The sequence below is a fragment of the Mastomys coucha genome, unplaced genomic scaffold (genome assembly GCF_008632895.1).
Source record: "Mastomys coucha isolate ucsf_1 unplaced genomic scaffold, UCSF_Mcou_1 pScaffold17, whole genome shotgun sequence".
In the NCBI taxonomy this organism is placed as follows: domain Eukaryota; kingdom Metazoa; phylum Chordata; class Mammalia; order Rodentia; family Muridae; genus Mastomys; species Mastomys coucha.
Genome location: NW_022196899.1, coordinates 13,728,756 through 13,747,009, shown reverse-complemented (window position 1 = coordinate 13,747,009; position 18,254 = coordinate 13,728,756). Strand labels below are relative to the sequence as shown.

General features: G+C 44.5%; 1 protein-coding gene and 4 non-coding genes across 7 annotated transcripts in view; 1 reads left to right on the top strand and 4 right to left on the bottom strand.

Annotated features, from left to right (window-relative positions):
* The window catches only part of Trim55 (tripartite motif containing 55), a 39,754-nt gene extending 37,963 nt beyond the window's left edge, over nucleotides 1-1,791 (bottom strand). For all 3 annotated transcript variants that reach the window (XM_031376425.1, XM_031376426.1, XM_031376427.1), the window contains exons 1-2: nucleotides 1,397-1,791; nucleotides 509-681 (exon numbers count right to left, since the gene is read on the bottom strand). In XM_031376425.1, the coding sequence (XP_031232285.1) occupies nucleotides 509-681; nucleotides 1,397-1,564 (341 nt within the window). In that variant the 5' untranslated portion in view covers nucleotides 1,565-1,791. The remainder of the gene's footprint in view (nucleotides 1-508; nucleotides 682-1,396) is intronic.
* A 15,114-nt stretch (nucleotides 1,792-16,905) lies between these two features.
* Trnaa-agc lies at nucleotides 16,906-16,978 on the bottom strand. The gene has a single exon. It is a non-coding gene; the product is annotated as a tRNA-Ala (tRNA).
* Nucleotides 16,979-17,112: 134 nt separating this feature from the next.
* Nucleotides 17,113-17,201, bottom strand: Trnay-gua. Its single transcript is given in 2 exon segments — nucleotides 17,113-17,148; nucleotides 17,165-17,201. It is a non-coding gene; the product is annotated as a tRNA-Tyr (tRNA).
* A 303-nt stretch (nucleotides 17,202-17,504) lies between these two features.
* On the bottom strand, nucleotides 17,505-17,598 carry Trnay-gua. Its single transcript has 2 exons — nucleotides 17,562-17,598; nucleotides 17,505-17,540 (listed from the first exon to the last, which is right to left on the bottom strand). It is a non-coding gene; the product is annotated as a tRNA-Tyr (tRNA).
* Nucleotides 17,599-17,905: 307 nt separating this feature from the next.
* On the top strand, nucleotides 17,906-17,978 carry Trnar-acg. Its single transcript has one exon. It is a non-coding gene; the product is annotated as a tRNA-Arg (tRNA).
* Nucleotides 17,979-18,254: the final 276 nt, after the last annotated feature.

Sequence of the window (18,254 nt, the reverse complement as noted above, 5' to 3'; positions counted from 1 at the left end):
AGGAGGGAGGCAGAGGGAGAGAGAGAGAGAGAGAGAGAGAGAGAGAGAGGAGAGGCCAGCCATGCGGCCATGAGCACCACTGTGGGGAGGGGAATGAGGAGAGAAGGGACAGATGGGGGAAGAGGGTAAGAAATCAAGAGAGCAAGAGCAAGAGAGGAAGAGGGTGAGGAGGGGGCAAGCAGCCCCTTTTATATTGAGTCAGGCATACCTGGCTATTGCCAGGTAACTGTGGGGAGGAGCCTAGAAGAAACGCTAACATCTACAATGATTGTAATACAAGGCTGCGGGGTGGATCCCACCTCTGTCAACATGCCTCTCTTTGATGGGACAGAAAGCATGCGCACCAGCTCCCTTCTTTCCTCCACTCTCAACTCTGTCTCATTGAGAAGGAGTGATATGGAAAAGCCTTTTAGTGAACAGTTAACACATGACGGGTGACAAACATGCAGTGTACCAACCTACTGAGAGGAAAGCATCCAATAAGTCTCGCTCTCAGAGCAGCTCTTACCTGGTGGATTCCTGCTTGTAGATATCAATGATGTTTTCCACGAGCAGGTTCCTCTGCAGTCCATAGACCCCATGTCTGTCTAACACCACCTCATGTCTACAGGAGGGACAGCGGAAGCGGCCCCCCGATGCCACGGTGGTGCCTCCTCTTGTGGGTAAGTACGGGTTAGAGGCCTGTTCTTGCCAAGCAAGAAAAAAGGAACTGAGTAATCCCACAGACAGCTTTTTAGAGACTTATTTTTACTCTCTGACACTGAACACAATGCGAACTCCTCAGGGCTTACTGTACATGGTCCTGAAACACATCCCTTCCCCCTGAGGTACCAGCCACATGACGAAAGTAGTATAGAGTGGAGTTTATTTAGGGTATGGGAAGGGGAATTGAGGTAGTGGGAGAGAGAGAGAGAGAGAGAGAGAGAGAGAGAGAGAGAGAGAGAGAGAGAGAGAGAGAGCAGCAAGAGGCATTTTCCCTCTGTGTTTTCCTAACCCAGAGTTCCAACCAGAAGCTCCAATGCTCAGACATGAGCGGTAACTAATTTTCAGTTCTTAAACAGATTCAGTGAATCAGTTTTGTTTTCCTATAGACAAATGTGGTTCTTAGAATTAAAACGTAGTAGGATTCATGAGGAACAGGTTGATGACCAAACCTGGGGAAACAATTCAAATACACTAACAGTCTCAGAAAGCTCTCTAAGGGAACTAGCTTTGATCTCAAACACTGATGTAGGGGAGAGAGAGAGAGACAGAGACAGAGACAGAGACAGAGATAGAGACAGAGAGACAGAGAGAGAGACAAAGAGAGAGACAGAGAGAGAGACAGAGAGACAGAGACAGAGACAGAGAGAGACAGAGAGAGAGTCCACAGCTCCCAAATTCCAAACAAACCTACCTGGAAGATGTCACTGGCACATTTCCTGCACAGGTTGTGCTGGCAGGGGAGAATGACCACGGGCTTTGTGAACATCTCTAGGCAGATGGGACAGATCAGTTGCTTTTCCAAGTTATCCATGGTCTGCTGCTCTTTAGAGAAAGACTTGTAATTCAGAGAAGTGCTCATTTCCTAGCCGTCCCTGAGTGTACTTCCAGGGGAACGGTGCTCCTGAACGGCTTCTGTAAGTGTTTCCTGGAAATATTTCCAAGGACTGTATGATCAAGTGTCCGTTATGTCTCTCTCCATAGAGGACATTGTTCCAGGCCTGGCTCAGAATGGGTGATGGAGCTGTTTTTAGCAACCCAAGGTCACATGACCCTGGACTGACTTGTCCATATAAGCCAGTGACAGGAGGATGGATTCTGACAGGTGACGGAGAACAGGAGTCAACATTCTTGCCCTGGGGAGTAAGAGGGTGGGTGGGCAGGGGATTACAAGTTCTATTTAGCAGGGGTTATGAAGGGAGGGCAGTCTGAAGCCCACAGTTGTCAACAACAAATGCAAATGTGCATGCTTCGTCTCTGAGCCATGCCCTCGTGAGCACTTGGGAATAACTTAGTGACAGGCTTCTGCAGAATGCAGCCCTACAGTGTAACTGTGTAAGAAGCATTGTTTCTTCAGATTTCAGCAAGCAAGCCACCCAAAGGGACATGGTAGTAACTTCTTAGGTGCAAGTAAACAAAGCTTTTTCTGGAAGTCTCCATCCTTAGCTGACAAGGGCAATAGTGTAGAAAGTCATGCATGATATTAAGGATTTCATCCTTGCCAAGATTACAGTACAGGAAAGTTGCAATTTAAAAATGCTTTCAGGGCTGGAGAGATGGCTCAGCGGTTAAGAGCACTGACTGTTCTTCCGAAGGTCCTGAATTCAAATCCCAGCAACCACATGGTGGCTCACAACCATCCGTAAAGAGATCTGACGTCCTCTTCTGGTGTGTCTGAAGACAGCTACTTAACACATACTTACATATAATAATAAATCAATCTTTAAAAAATAAAATAAAAATGCTTTCACCATAAAAGTGTGTACTTCTGCATGTTTCTGTGTGTGTATGATGTTTACATGTATGTGAGGGAACATGTTGTGCACATGCATGAGGGAGACATGTGGCTGGTATCAAGAGTCGTCTTCCATCGATAAAGTCAGGATTTCTCAAGTGAAGCCAACATTAGCCAAGAGGACTAGTCTAGCTAGTATCTCGCTCAGGGGATTCCTCTGGTTTCCCTGGAATTAATACAGGCGGGCAGCCACATCCGGAAGGCATTTACATGAGTTCTGGGGGTCCAAACTGGAGTCATCACACTTGTGTAGCAAGGGATTTATCCACAGAGCCTTCTCCCCAGACCTCTTTTTTAAAAAAATTAAGAACCAAAATGTTGAGTATGTGGCTCTCCTCACACAGTCCTCGTTCAACCTCTACCCCCAACATACACTCTAAAACACAAAGACAATCTGTGAGAGTCTTTTTGAAATTAAACTTGCCTTGTGACAGTAACACTCAATGGGATAGCAGCTGGCATGCGGATTACACACTGTAATTGCATTTTGCCATACGTTGGAGGAAGATGCCAGCGCCTTCCGCAGTTGCAGTGAATATGGCGACCTGTATACCTTCCCAATCTGCTCCTAAATGTTTGTACATTTTAGCCTTCATCCAAGGTTATGGTTTTGTTTGTTTGTTTGTTTGTTTGTTTTTCGAGACAGGGTTTCTCTGTGTAGCCTTGGCTGTCCTGGAACTCACTCTGTAGACCAGGCTGGCCTCGAACTCAGAAATCCGCCTGCTTCTGCCTCCCAAGTGCTGGGATTAAAGGCATGTACCACTGCCCAGCTTATGTTTTAAAATGATAATATCCCTAGTAATTTCTAGTATGCTTGGTCTACTCTTGTATCATAAACACAGATTCTGACATTTGCAAGGAATTTGTAAAAGTTTTAATCGATACGTGTCATATGTAAATCTTGAAATCAGATAAAAAGCAAAAGAAATTTTAGGCCAGTTTTTTCCCAAATGGTGTGCAAGAGAATTCTTTTTATAAACAAAACTGAGAACATAGCCAGAGCCAGAGGCATCTGGGAGAGTCTAAGAAATCAGCCCATTATCTTTTAGTTCTGCTTAACTCAATTCCACATGACATGAGCAGAATAAGAAAGATTGGGGGCCAAAATATCACATAGTGACATCTAGTTAAATATCTTAAGGAAACTATGTTCCACTGAAATCCTATGACCAGGCAGTCCCTTGTTCTATACAACTCCTGACACACCTATCTTCTAGGTCCTACAAGAAGAGCCAGTTGAGCTCTCTGTGTAGTTTTCTATGCCTTTTGCCGTCTCAAGTGCTTATGCTTTCCACATTTCTCCAAAAACTATTATTCCCAGGTTCTGTCCAGCAGCAGAATCCATTTTGCAGGTCAATTCTTTGTACGAACTTGCTCCTCTGGTGCTGGGATTAAACCCTCTGACCAAAAGCATCTCAGACAATGACGTTTCTTTCCTTGGTTGGTTGGTCGGTTGGTTAGTGAGTTAGTTGTTTGTTTGGTTGGTTGGTTGGTTAGTTGTTTGGTTAGTTGGTTAGCCAGATGGTTTTTTGGTTGGTTCCTTGATTAGTCAGTTGGTTGGTTGGTTAGTTGGTTGGTTAGTTGTTTAGTTGTTTAGTTGGGTCATTGCTTTGTTGCTTGGTTTGGATGATTCTCTCAGATCACATCATTTTGGGAGCTTAGAATAGAAAATCAAGCTACACTGCCTGAGTCAAGTTACAGGAGATGATGTTCTAATTCTTATTCCAGTTTTTATGTGAATTTTTTTTATCTTATTTCTATATGATTTCAAATATCTAAGACAAAACACACAAAAACAATTCCCCAGTACACAGTTAATGCAATAAAACGTAGGTCATTGTGACTGGCTGTGCAGTCTTGTTCTATATGCATGGACAGTGTATTTGTAAGCCCTGTTATCTAATAAGAAGTTATATGAATGCATAAAGAGCAGCTGGAAAGTTTGGAGGAATCTCTCAACACTTTCAATATTTATGTAGCAATTGCAATTAAGAAGGAAATTCATGCCACTTTCCTGATGAATTACACCTCGTCACCTCGCTTCACCAATTAGATTCTGTTTATAATTGGCTTTGGAGCTCTCAGCTCCATATATGAGATCATTTCCAGGGGAGTTTCTACTGCAGAAGTAAAAGCCCTTGCAATCTAAAGAAAAGCACTTATTAGGATTCTCCAGAGGAGTAGAATCAGTAGATGTGTGTGTGTGTGTGTGTGTAGTATTCTAAGAAGTGTTGACCAGATCAGATCACATCATCAAAGGTTGTATTGATGCATAATGCCCTTCTGAAGACTAGAGATCTGCACAAACCAATAGCTTCCTAATGTACAAGCTGTATGTCTCAGGACAAGAGAGATCAATGATGTAGTCTCAGCCCAAGGCAGGAGGTCGGGAAGACCCTGAAGAGTCACTAATGCAAGTCTGTGTTCTAAGGCTAAAAAATCTGAAGTCCAATGTTTGTGGAAGACCGCAGCAGCAAACACCAAACCAAAAGATCCCAGTGTGCTAACAACTTTGGATGGCCCTCTCTTCCTCTCTTCGTTCCTAGGTTCCAACTTCCCTCAATTCTGAGTATGCCTTATCTATCAGTTTGAAGACTGACATGAGATTCGGCTCTAGGGATGGCTTCACCGCACACCCAGAGAGGTACTTTACTGATATTCTAGGTGTCTTTAATGAAGTTAACAACCAAGATCAACCACTACGGTCTTTAATCTAATAGTATACTCATGACTCACCTGTCAGTGGGGCTGCACCCTGAGATCTGCCTCCCTGGGGAAGTCTATCAGTGTGTGACCATCAGGTTGGAGTTACACAAGCCTAGCTGGCAGAGGTAATTGTGCACTTGGGCTCGTTGGGTATGTCTTACTGCTCCTAGACTACAAAGTGGAACAGCGTGGTGTGGTCCTGAGTGCTTCAGGCAATTATCGCTTAGTGGTAAGCACTGTACATCTGAAGTACGGCAGAAAATGGATATAAAGGATGAGAAGATTGGAAGCTGCTCTAGGTGAGATGGTGAGTTAATATGAAGCCTGGAACAGGAATGCCAACAACTGTAGATTGGGCTGGACCTGTGCGCGGGGCTGCTCAATTTATAAACAAGTGAATAAATAAATAAAAGTTACTTCTTCAAAAATTATTTGACATTAGCTTACTGTAATTTTATTTCATTTTTTGAGGTTTATTTTGCTTACATGCATATCTTTGTATCCTGTGCCTATAATATTTTCAGAGGCAAACGGAAGGTGTCAGAGCCCCCGGAACTGGAGTTTAGATGGTTGTTTGCCACCATATGGATGCTGGGAATCAAACCTGGATCCTCTGGAAGAGCAGCCAGTGCTCTTAACTGATGATCATCTCTCCGATTCTGTTAGTATAACTCTTTACCTTGTAAATGTTTAATTTTGTACTTTTGCTTGATAAACGTTTATTAAACATAGCTGTACAGCTGTAAACTACTTTCTTCCTATCTTCCTTATGTAAGCCCCTTTTGTGTTTATCTTTATTCTTTTCACTGAAAAGACATGAGTATATAACATCAATCTAGACGCCTCTCGAGGAGCACCACTACAAACATGTCCATAATGCACTATCCGTGTCCTTATAACTAGAGAAGTCACCAAGTGATGTAATCTCATGGGGCTACCAGTGGAGATAGCAAAGCTCCATCAATGACTGAAAGCTGTTACATGGTACATGAGTTGCACACTGAGGCAGGGCCTCTGGTGGGAAAAAAAACCCACTCCTTCTAAAAAAAAAATCCACTGAGTACTTACCATATGTTCCTATGGAACAATGCTCTGGGAATTGAAAAATTAGAGAGATTAGGCTGTTACCTGCAATGAGCTCAACATGATGGCGACAACACATTCGCATTCAGGAAACACACAGTGAGACGTACCAATGAGCAGTGCTAGGAATGGGGAAAGCTTCATGGTTTGATAGTTTTGGAATAAATCAACTCAGAAAAGACACGTTTGTAGGACATGAAGGCATAAGCATACAGGGAGCTTCAGAGCATTTGGCAGTTTGGCCTAGAGTGAAGAATACCCTACTGATACATTGACATCCTATGAATACTACACTAAAGGGTTGTTTCTTAAAAATTTAATAAAACCGGGCACCAGAAAGTCGTTAAAAATTCCTCATGAGAATGTTTCCATGAGCTCATGGCTGGGTTGGTGGGTTGAACTTCCTGTCATGATGGGGACAGATGACAATGCAGGGGACTTGCTAAAGGCAAGATTGGAAACTTTCAATAGTTCAAATAAGAGGTCAGCAAGCCCTTACACAGGGCAGTAGCACTGAAAAGGACAGGAGGAAATGGACTCTGACGTTATGATAGTGGAGTCAATGGCTCTGACTCAGATGCCTGGCATGACCCGCCAGTGCTGTTGCTGCAAAGGATGCTACAGCGAGTCAGCAGGCAGACTCTCTGGGTTCTGCAGCTACTTCACCTTGTACCATCAGGAAAGTACCTTCACCCAGCTGCGTTTAGGTTGTGTCAGCTACAACTGATTAGGGTTCATCAATAACTTAGCAGTTTTTTTTTGTCAGGAGCCATAATAGGACAAGCTAATAACCAGCAGGTGATCTTTCTGAGATGACCACCTTAGATTCAAATCCACAGTGTGCAAGGCCCAGGAGAAAATCATTTTAGGAAAGATTCCTGGTATTAATATGCTTTTCCTGTTGTTATTATTAAACATATATGATGATCACTAGGTATTAGTCCACCCTTTTGAGCAGATGAAGATGAAGACTATTGTCTTGTAGTGGTGCTATATAGACAAATAGATGAATTCTCAATTATTTATGATGACAATTATTTATGATGATCCTATAAGAATTCTAAAATAGATCAGTGATTATTAAGCTCTTTTACAGTGGGACTGCTATTAGGTCCTTTTCTGATAGTCAAAACTGCGATGAGAACTCTGCCAGTCTCCCACTGTGTCACCAGTTAATTGCTCTTAGATAGTAACCAGACTTTCTCCTACTCAGAGGTTGTAAAACCATTAACCAAAGCTCATTAAAAGGGAACTAATGATTTATTATAGGTGCTAGGATAGAAGATAAAATCTTGACTGAATTTATCTATACAAAACTTTACTAATAACTTACTCATGGTTTTTAACTCTCCATGAACCTGTGGAGCTGTGGCAGGCGATCAATGTTCAGCCAGATAATCACTCCTAATGGTATGCATGTATACATTCACTGTTGTAAACTTCTTATTCGATTTATGATTTGAATTTTATGTGTGAACTTGTGATGAACCTTTTACCACATGGCCATGCATTCTGAAAGATGAGTAAGCACTCAGGACAGGGAGAAGAGTCAGACCTGAGCTGAGGAGAACTTTTATGGACAGAACACTTCTTAGATAAAGAGGAGGAAAAGAATTCTTCCTTATCCCCCTTTTTCATTCACTCCTTTCCCCCTTTTCCTTAGAGAACTTTCTTAGGGAACCTTTTACAACTTAGTAATAAACGCTACTTTTCAAATCACTTTTCAAAGTGTTCCTTTTTCTTCCTGAGACTTCTACTAGCAGGGTGAAGGAGCCATGTGGTTTCTGTTGAGATAGAACAAAGGCCACATTACTTAATCCCCCAAGTTTAGGCTACAGGTGTCAATTGCCTAAGCCAGTAGCTTTTTACCCTCAGAAAGAGCAAAAAAAGGGTTTAGGACTTTTTAGAAGTCCTAAACTACATTTTCAGTATAGTTAGAGAGCTAGAATGTCCAGAGACCCTCAGTCTTTAAAGCCACACTAGGGCATAGAGCCTTCACAGGACCAGTTAGGGGAATGCCAGGGCCAGGAAGCAGGGAGAGGGTGGGTTGGTGGAAGGGAATAGGAATTTTTTTTTCAGAGGGGAAACCAGGAAAGGGGATAACATTTGAAATGTAAATAAAGAAAGTATCTAATAAAAAAAAGTAGTAAGTGAAAAAAAAAAAAAAGCCACACTAGAGTCTTTGTCGCCTCTTTGTCGCCACACTCTTTGTCACCACACTTTGTCGCCACACTCTTTGTCGCCTGTCAACCTGCCCCAGGCTGGGAGGCTACAGGCAGTTTTTGTAGGGAGGAAATATCTCAGAAACAGTATTACTTTTAATTTGAATACCCCGCTTCCATTATTGGATATATACTCAACTCCCAGCTTTCTTCTTTTCTATCTTCTGCTTCACTGGGCTATTTTTCACCTTTTGTCCCTGTAGACCAGATGGGAAGCAGCTGGAACAGCATAGGAATATACCCCAGTGTTGAATAATCTTCACTTTGCCCTCATCCTTTTTTTCCCCCATCTCTTGGCTCTGCCTTCTTTCAAACATCAGCCATCTATGTGGCTGGTTTGTGTGTTGGAAGTGAAACCCAGGGTGTGCTCTAGAGAAGGGCCAGAACATTGAGTCTACTTCCAAATTCGTTGAAGTCCAGGAGACAGAAACCACCCAGGAACTACATATTTAAGGCCTCCATGGTGTTGGGAACACAACACAGTGGCCGCGAGGGTCCCTGGACTGTGTGTATGCTGGCCCCTCCCCTTCTCCTTGCAGGCTCACCACACACACACTAGACAGAGCCTGAAATCCCTCAGTTACCCAGGACACCATCGTGTAGAAGGCCTCATTAAGTCTTCATGCCTGAGTCCATCAAGGGGGTGGAATCATATTTAGAAACCTTGTGAAACTGAAATTTCTATTTTCTGAAGTGAGTCTGGTATAATGATGTCAGTCCCCAAAAGCCTGGATAAGCAACTCAAAGTGTATTTGGTATTAATTGATGACTACCACACGGACCCCTATAAGATCTGTGTGACAAGTTCCTCAGACTAAGGCGATAGACTTCAAAAGAAAGAGGTTTCTGGAACCAGTTGTAAAACTCTCGGCCAGAAAAAAATTATTGAGCCATAGTTCTCTTGACAACTTATCATTTATCTTTTTAAATTCCTTTTCCTATTTACAAGATGTTCCTGAGAGCCTAGGCTAAGATCTTAAGAGAAAATAATGGGTAAAACACCATCCCTTGAGACAGAGTCACTAACCATGACCTTATCTCTGGGAAAACCAACACTTTACTTTATAAATCATATATAAGATTGTATTAATAAATAAAAACTTTACCAATAATAAAATTTTATATGGCTACACATGTGTTATTCGAAGTAGGCTTTAATATATTGTTTTAAAAAGCCTTAAATAGCCGGGGAGTGGTGGTGCATGCCTTTAATCCCAGCACTAGGGAGACAGATGCAAGCAGATTTCTGAGTTTGAGGCCAGCCTGGTCTACAGAGTGAATTCCAGGACAGCCAGGGCTACACAGAGAAACCCTGTCTCAAAGAAAACAAACAAACAAACAAACAGCACTAAATAAAAAATTAAAACAATTTAAATTTATGCTTTAAAGATTTACAAAAAATCAGGTTCTAGATGTTAAATAGTAACTGATCATAAAAATTTATTAATTTGTTCTTAAAATTTTGCTACTAGCTTTAGATGATTTTTGCATTTTACTGTGCCAAATGATTATTACAATATCCATGCTATTTCACTGCTTTACTAAACACAACTTTTCAGAGTTTAATACTTGTTTCTTTATACATAAAAAACCCTTGTTTGAGAGCTACAAAATACACTCAGATTCAAACTGCCTGTGTTTGTTTCTGTTTGTCACAGCCGAATCCTTACCCACCTGGTCTCGAGGATCCTCGTCCCAGGGACCTCCATATCCAACTGGGATGATCTGTGACAGACGGCAGCAGAAAGCTTTATGACATTTTTCCAGCCTCTAGCCACCAGATCAAATGGAAGCAGGCTTCGGGGGCCAGGGCAAGGCAGTTCTGACACTGACCACATGCAAAGGAGCCATGCTTATACATGAAGGGCACAAGACTCTACGTAACTCTCTTCACTTTAGACTCTCAGCAAAATGGGTTCCAAGGTTTCCTGAACTTCTGATCCACTGGCTACATACCTAAGGATTCTCACTAGATCTTTAGTTTGAAAAATCACTAGTGACACATAATTCAGAAAAGCACTGTAGGACCACTCTAGCCATCCTGATCAGTCTGTCCAGAGACATCTCACTAGCATAAATTATCAACAACACTTAGAATTTAAATTAAATTCTAGGAATTTAGAGAAGGTGGGACCAGTGCCAAATTCTTTATCATTCACTAAAACCTCAGTATGATCTTCAGGGCTGAGGAAGGGAGACTGTAAAATTATTTTTATTCCTGTTTCAGCACAACAAATAAACTACACACCTAGTTCCAGTCACTCTATATAGTAGCATCTCATAATGGCTATTATCATCACTGAGGCCAGCTGTGGCTGAAAACAGTTGTCCAGGGGTCTAGTTGCTCAGCTGTGCAGAGAGCTGATTTTCATTATAGATCTCAGGATCCTTTTCCATGAAAGTCCCAGCAGGACTTTCTATTGTGGAAGATGTTCTATCTGCACTGTCCAACCTTTCTATCGAGTGATGAGAATGTGTATAGAACTAGACTGGAGTTTAATGTTTTAAATATATTAAATAAATTTACATTTTTTGTGACAGGAAGTCATTTTATCCACAGATGTATTTAATGCCTGGGTGTTTCGCACCCTTAAAACACTTCTGATTATCTAAGAACAACCTGGTACATTTCTTGTCAGACGATTGTTCAAGAACGTAGAGAGCCTTGTTATTAACAAAGGTAGAATTGAGGTTGTACCAGAAAGGGCTGGAGACAGCTCTCCCTCCAAGGCTCTCCTTCCAGTGAGACAGCAGATGCCAAAGCACCAGGAGACACAATCTGGAATTGATGTTTGTATCCTTGGTGACAGTGAGTGACAAAGTCCTACGAAGAATCTAGAAGCCTGTGAGGCCTCAGGCCGAAGCTGTTCTGGCCTTGGCCTAGGGGAGCTGCCTCATTCTTACTTTCAATCAGAGCACAAGGTAACCAGTTCATTCAGGACATCTGCACCCACACTTTGCTTTGGTTGGTCCTCCTGCCCCCGCCCCAACTCCTTTTCCTCATCTCCCTGTCTCCTCTTCTCCCCAGGCATTTCTCTCTCCACTTTCATGCAGCACGTGCTTTATTACCCCTGCCCCGTCCCTAAGTCCCTGTCCCTGCCCCGTCCCTAAGTCCCTGTCCTTGCCCCATCCCTAAGTCCCTGTTCTGTCCTCTTGTGGGCCTGACTCCTAGCTTCATGACTTATACCCACTCCCATCCCCATAAATACCCTCATGTGTAACAGTCAGAAGCTAATACCCACAGGTGATACTTGTCTTCTAAACCATTGTAGTCTCATTTAATATGAGACTCTCCAGTTCTATTTTACTAAAACGTCTTAAATTGAAGTCTTAAGCATCATTTAATTTAAGTTTATGTTTACATGACCACATGTGGTGATTTCTTATTTGACAAACAGCCCTTGAAAATAGAATTAAATTAAAAAAAAAAATCTTGGGGAAACTAAAGGGTATGTAAAGGATTCTCCAACAGGAGCCTGGAGAGCAAGCGCTATTGTGTAGATTGTACTTAGAGCTGGGATGTGAATGCCCATTGGCTCCAGATGGTTAGAAGAATAATCACATACTTACCCCAGCTTCCGGAATAGGTCAGGACATTCTGGGTACAGGAGGAATGTGAGGCATTAGTAAAAAGTAGTAACATTTCTCGGCACTCCAGAGTACCTTGGGGCATTTCATTTATTCCTGGCCCCTTCTGTCCTCATCAGTACAGGTCCTTGAAAATACGCAGGCTTAGCTTCAACAAATGTATGTTCACCATACAAAATAGGGTTCACGGTTAGAGACAAGGTGAAACCAACAGGAAGAATTAGATAGTTTTTGTTATTGCTTGGATAAACTACCTGAGGAGAACAGATTAAGGGGGACAGGGTTTGTTATACTGACAGTCTGAGAGGATAATCTGTCATGACGGAGAAGGTGCTAGAGGGGCAGCAAGGCGTTGGGAACCTAGGACAGCTGATAGAGTCATGGTGAGGAAGCAGGGGGTGTCTAAATGCTGGTGCTCAAGGAAGCGGAAGCAGGGGGTGTCTAAATGCTGGTGCTCAAGGAAGCGGAAGCAGGGGGGTATCTAAATGCTGGTGCTACCATTTTTACAGTGTGTGGGACTCCACCCCAGGGAGTGGGGAACAGAGCTCCACATATCCAGGGTTGGCCTTCCATTTAGTTAAATCCGTCTGGAAGAGCCTTCACAGACATGCCCCAAAGGCTTCCTAGAAGATTCTAAAATCAGTCAGTCCTTTGGCAATCAAGATCAACACAGACTGAAGGGAAACCAGGAACTGCAAGGCCAGTCCTGCTTCTGGCTTAATACCTTGTGCCCAGTAAAATTGAGGAAGTAGTGACTGCTTCCATCATTAAAACAGAGGAAAAAATACCAATAAAACAAGCTAAGAACACTGGATGATGTGAATGTTGGAGGCACCTGGTGAGCCCTGAAGGTGAGGGCGTAGGAAGAGTGGACACTGAGGACACATAAGCAGGTCATGCCTTCCAGGTTAACTCTAGCTCTGATGACATCTCCTCCAAATTGCTTTAATCCCGGGCCAAAACAAAGCAGCAAAGAATTAATTCTTGGGTAAACCAAGTGTTCTTGTATGTGTGGGCACAGATGTGCTAACTCTACATGTATGTGCGCGTGACAGCCAGACACTGACGTCAGTTGTGGTGATCTGTCATGCTCTTAATCGTCTGAAGACAGGACAATTGCATAGGCTGACTGGCCAGTGAGCCCCAGGAGTCTTCGTCTCCCAGCAGTAGGGTTACAAGGGCTTTTATGTGGGTGCTTGAGCCAACTCCTGTGCTAAAAATCCTCTTTAGTTAAGAGGACAAAAAAATGTTAGTAGTTTTCTGCAGTACACATCCATGCATCCTCCTCCCCACAACTATTATAAGCATAATACACTACACATTCCATAAAGAAGGCTATGCTGTATTTGAAATTTAGACCCACTGGGTTTGTTCCAAATACCAGGCTCTGTTGTATTCTGCACAACTTGGCCCTGGAAATATGACTCAGGGGACATAGGAATGAAGAAATTACAGACACGTATAGAAAAGCTGTGTAGGGGCACCTATGATAGAATCAAACACCCAGAAAGTTCATTATGTATATCACAAAGGGAAGGGGCTAGAGGCCTCTGAGAGGCAGCACTCTCAGGTTGCACACATTCAGAAGGAGGAAGCCGTCCGTGGTTGACAGTTTCTGCATACACTGGCTTTCACTAAAGGCCAGTCGCTCCTCACTAGTTCTGGGAACGGAGGAAAGCTTTGTCATCCCTGTGACCCTCACCTGGGGTAGACTCTGTCACTCCAGGGGTGTGACCCCGGGGTCCTTCATGTGGACTCCATGTTAACAATACACTGTCAGCTGCCGCTTCATCTTCTCCGCACGAGGCTCGATGGATCTCCCAGATATCATGGTTCTTCCTTTGGTTTCCTACAGCTAAAGCTGTGGTTTAAAAACAAAACAAAACAAAACAAAAAAAAACACTTCCTAAAAAGCCTGAGCGGCTTGCGCATTCTTGCCTTGCCAGGGCATGGGAGGCAGAGTCAAGGCCTACCTAACATCCTGTTGAAGGCCAGTCTGGAATGACAAAACTACCACCACGTAGAGCAACGACAGAAGCAAGACCCTAATCTTGGGAATTCGCCTTCAAAGATCCATCTTAAAAGTCATGGAAAAATAAGGTCCAGCCACTAAGCCCTCCTCTCTATAGTAAGATTCACATTGTTGCCTACACTAGGTCTCTGACTCAGAAACACCACAGATGGCTTGTCAATGTTGTGTCTGCTCATTTGGCCTGTAACAGTTTTTCTGGCTACTTGGGAACAATGAGTTTGAACACATGATTTTAAACTCTGGATGAAAAACGGCATTTCATGAAAATGAAAATCACAAGGGAGTGACTAATTTCAAAGGTGCTTGGATGCTCTGTCACTCCGTTAGTTAAGCTGATTGTAAACTGCTCATTGGAAGCTGTGTTGTATCTTGATACTGGCTCCAGCTTCAAAGCTGTTCTTTATTGATCTCACATCTTCACGAAAATCTGTGAGAAAATGTGTAAAAACTCACCTACAGGACTTTCTTCTGAACATTTTTTGGCATAATTTATGTAGAAATATCCAGAGAGGTGTCCAGCAAGTGGTCCCATCTGATGCTGTCCCAGGGCTCTGGTTCACCCTAGCTCTGCCAGAACCACACACTCGTGCCGCCATGTTCTTACAAGTTCTTAGGAAAATGCCAGTGGCTATGCATATGCTATTACACGGCCATCCCATAATGTGTCTAACCACATCTAACCAATCTGTAGTTTCAGTCCTGCTCTACTTCCCTAGCTTTGGAAAGCCTATCCCCGCTTCGCTGCACCGTCTCATGTGTTTAGACAATACATATACAAAGATTCCAAATAAGTCCTCGGGGCCTGCAGGTGTGGCATGTTCACCAGGCCTCTTGGTATTGAAATCCGTCCCAAGATCTGCAGCGCCAGCAACATGCCCGGCCCCATGTATGCCCCTATTCCCTCCCCTTTCTTTTTCTCTTTTCTTTTCCTCCATCCCCATCCCACTTGCTACTGAGAACAGCAGTGTGTTTACTGTGTTGCAGAATCAATGCTGAGACTGACATTCTGTCTTAGTTGAGAGGAAGCGCCATTCCCCATCCTGCTTTACAAAAGATGAAAGGGAAAAAAGTTAAGATGCCCAGCAAAGTCCTACAGAGGAAGACCGGGCTTTACGTGACTAACCCCTCTGGGACTCAGCCTCATGATTGCCACGTGTGAACGAACGTCTTTGCTTTCTGTCTGGACTGCTGACCTCAGGAAGTGACTGGATCCTGGCGCAGATACAATCCCTACTACCTGACTTGCCACTCCCTTCCTTCCTTCCTTCCTTCCTTCCTTCCTTCCTTCCTTCCTTCCTTCCTTCCTTCCTTCCTTCCTTCCTTCCTTCCTTCTTTCTTTCTTCCTTTCTTTCTTTCTCTTTCCCCACATGCAGTTACAGGGGTTATTGTTATTGTTCACAAATAAGATTTAAGTGGCAGAGCACTGTGGTGAACATCAGTAACCCCAGTTCTGGGAAAGCTGATGTAGACAATTAAGAGCTAGAGGCTGCATGATGTGGTGGCACAGATTGTTCTGGCCTGCCCCCGCGTGCCCGCGGACACACACACACACACACACACTTGCGCACGCACACACACACACACACGTAGGCATACACACATTCACACACACATTCACACACACAAACACACACGGATATACACTCACTCACACACACACACACACACACACACGCACACACACGCACGCGCGAGGACACACACTCATACACACACATTCACACACATACACACTCACATACGCACACACGCATGCGCGTGGACACACGCACATACACACACACACACACACAGACACACTCGCACACGCACGGACACACACGCGCACACACGCGCACACACACTCACACGCACGCGCGGACACACACACGCACGCGCGGACACACACACACACAGCACTTGGGAGGCACAGACAGCTCAAGCCCAGCTGCTGAAGCCTTTGAATAGAGAACATGCCACAGCTGCAGGTCCAGAGGATTTACCTGGAATCTTTGTAAAATAAGAAAAATACATAATTTTATGTAGGAGGAATATATTTAAATGACTTAAAGATTCAATTAAAAACTTTATTTAAAATAACAAAACGGGGATTAAAAATGAAAAGATAGAAAATGGAAGACAGCAAGAAATTGCAGCAGATTGTATACACTGGAAACAAAAGCACACAGGTTGCTCAGAACTCTGAAATGTACAAAAGACTTATTTATGATTTATAGTCGTCAAAAGGCTAATAATTCTGCCCTTGATTGTGTGTACGTGTGTGTTTGTGTGTGTGTTTGTGTGTGTGTGTCTTTTAACAAGGGAGCCTAAATCGGACTTTTTTTTTTTTTTTTTTTTTTTTTTTTTTGGTTCGGTTTGGTTTGGTTTGCTTTGTTCGTTTGTTTTAATTTTCACTTTTCCCTCTGCGCGGGTCCCTAGTCTACGCAATGCCCGAGAGTTTCTTCCCCGAGAGAACTGGAGTCCCAAATTCTTCCGAAGAAAACCACGCCAGCGCCCTCGACACCACCCTTAGGCCTCGGGCGGCCCCCGGGTGGAGCCACACAGCCCCAGACCCTCAGCTTAGCCAGGGTTGGGTCCCTTTCCGGGTTTTGCTCCCTGTTGTTTTTCTACATACCCGGTAGATGCATGGCTTGGAGTTTCGGACACCACACACACAAAAAAATACTAAGTTAAAATTCACCTTGGTGAGTTTTGCCTTCTGTCTCTCGGCTCAAATGGAGGTGGACAACGAAATTGAAAAGGAAGCTACAGAAACGCAAAGAAAAAAAGAAGAAAACTGGAGGATGCGGGCATCGATCCCGCTACCTCTCGCATGCTAAGCGAGCGCTCTACCATTTGAGCTAATCCCCCTCCACGTGTGGCTCCCTGTCATACGCTCCCCTAGAGGAAGATCAGAGCACTGCTGGGCATAGAACTATGATCTGACCGTGCCTCATGGAAGAGATTAAAAAGTTAAATAAATAAGAAAAAAAGCTTATGCTCTTTCCTTCGAGCCGGAGTCGAACCAGCGACCTAAGGATGCCCACAGACACACGCCTACAGTCCTCCGCTCTACCAGCTGAGCTATCGAAGGGAGCGGCGAGCGGCTCGGCGGACGGGCTCCATAACGCCACGTCATTCCTTGGAGCCGCGTTGCCCAAGGATCCGACCGGGGAAAAAAAAAAGGTCGCCCCGGTGGGTGCGGGGGACCCGGGATCGGGGAACCGCAGGCGTGGGAGTGAAGCCGTCCTCTGAGCGCGCTCTCGCTCTGGGGTCGGCAAAAGGTTGAACACAGGCCCGAGTTTGGAGAGAAAGTCCCAGAACCGCCAAGGATCCTTAGGGGACCCTGGGGACAGGCCGGCGATCCCAGAAGGCCTGGAGGAAAAACAGTAAGGTCTCCTTCGAGCCGGAATCGAACCAGCGACCTAAGGATGTCTCCTGATCGGGGAGTCAGCTACAGTCCTCCGCTCTACCAGCTGAGCTATCGAAGGGACACGGATGACCCCCCTCGGCCCCTTGACTCTGGACACCTCGAAATCAGGGAGTTCGGGGCGATGGACGGAGCTGCGCGTGCGCACTTACTCGAGGCGTGCAGGGTCGCGGGTACACACCGCATGTGCACAACCCCGTGTCGCCTCTCGCTGTCCCGAGCGGCTTAGAGGGGATCCCCAGCCCGATGTCCCCGGGAGGCGTAGGCTCCGCCTGACCTACCTTGTCCTTTCTCACTGTGTACGGTGACACTGTAGACAACTCACCCATGCTGTCATCCAGGAAGCTCCGAGAGCGTCCCTCATCGACGGGCCAGTGGCGCAATGGATAACGCGTCTGACTACGGATCAGAAGATTGTAGGTTCGACTCCTGCCTGGCTCGAGCTTTTAGCGCTGACTGTGCTGGGCCGGCTTAGCCCTAATAGCCAGTCTGCACTTTTTGCCAGCAGCTTGCCCTTGGTCGGCTCTTGGCACCTGCGGTGGAATTACTGTTGGGAAGTCGCTCAGGACTGAGCCTGCCCATCATCATCTCTTCACGCACAAAGCTCATCGAGATACTAAGATTGTCCGGTTTTTGACACGGTTCTGAAGCGTTCACACACACAAAAAATATTTTACCTAAGTGGGTCATTTCTTTGGCAAGTCAAGACAGCAAAAT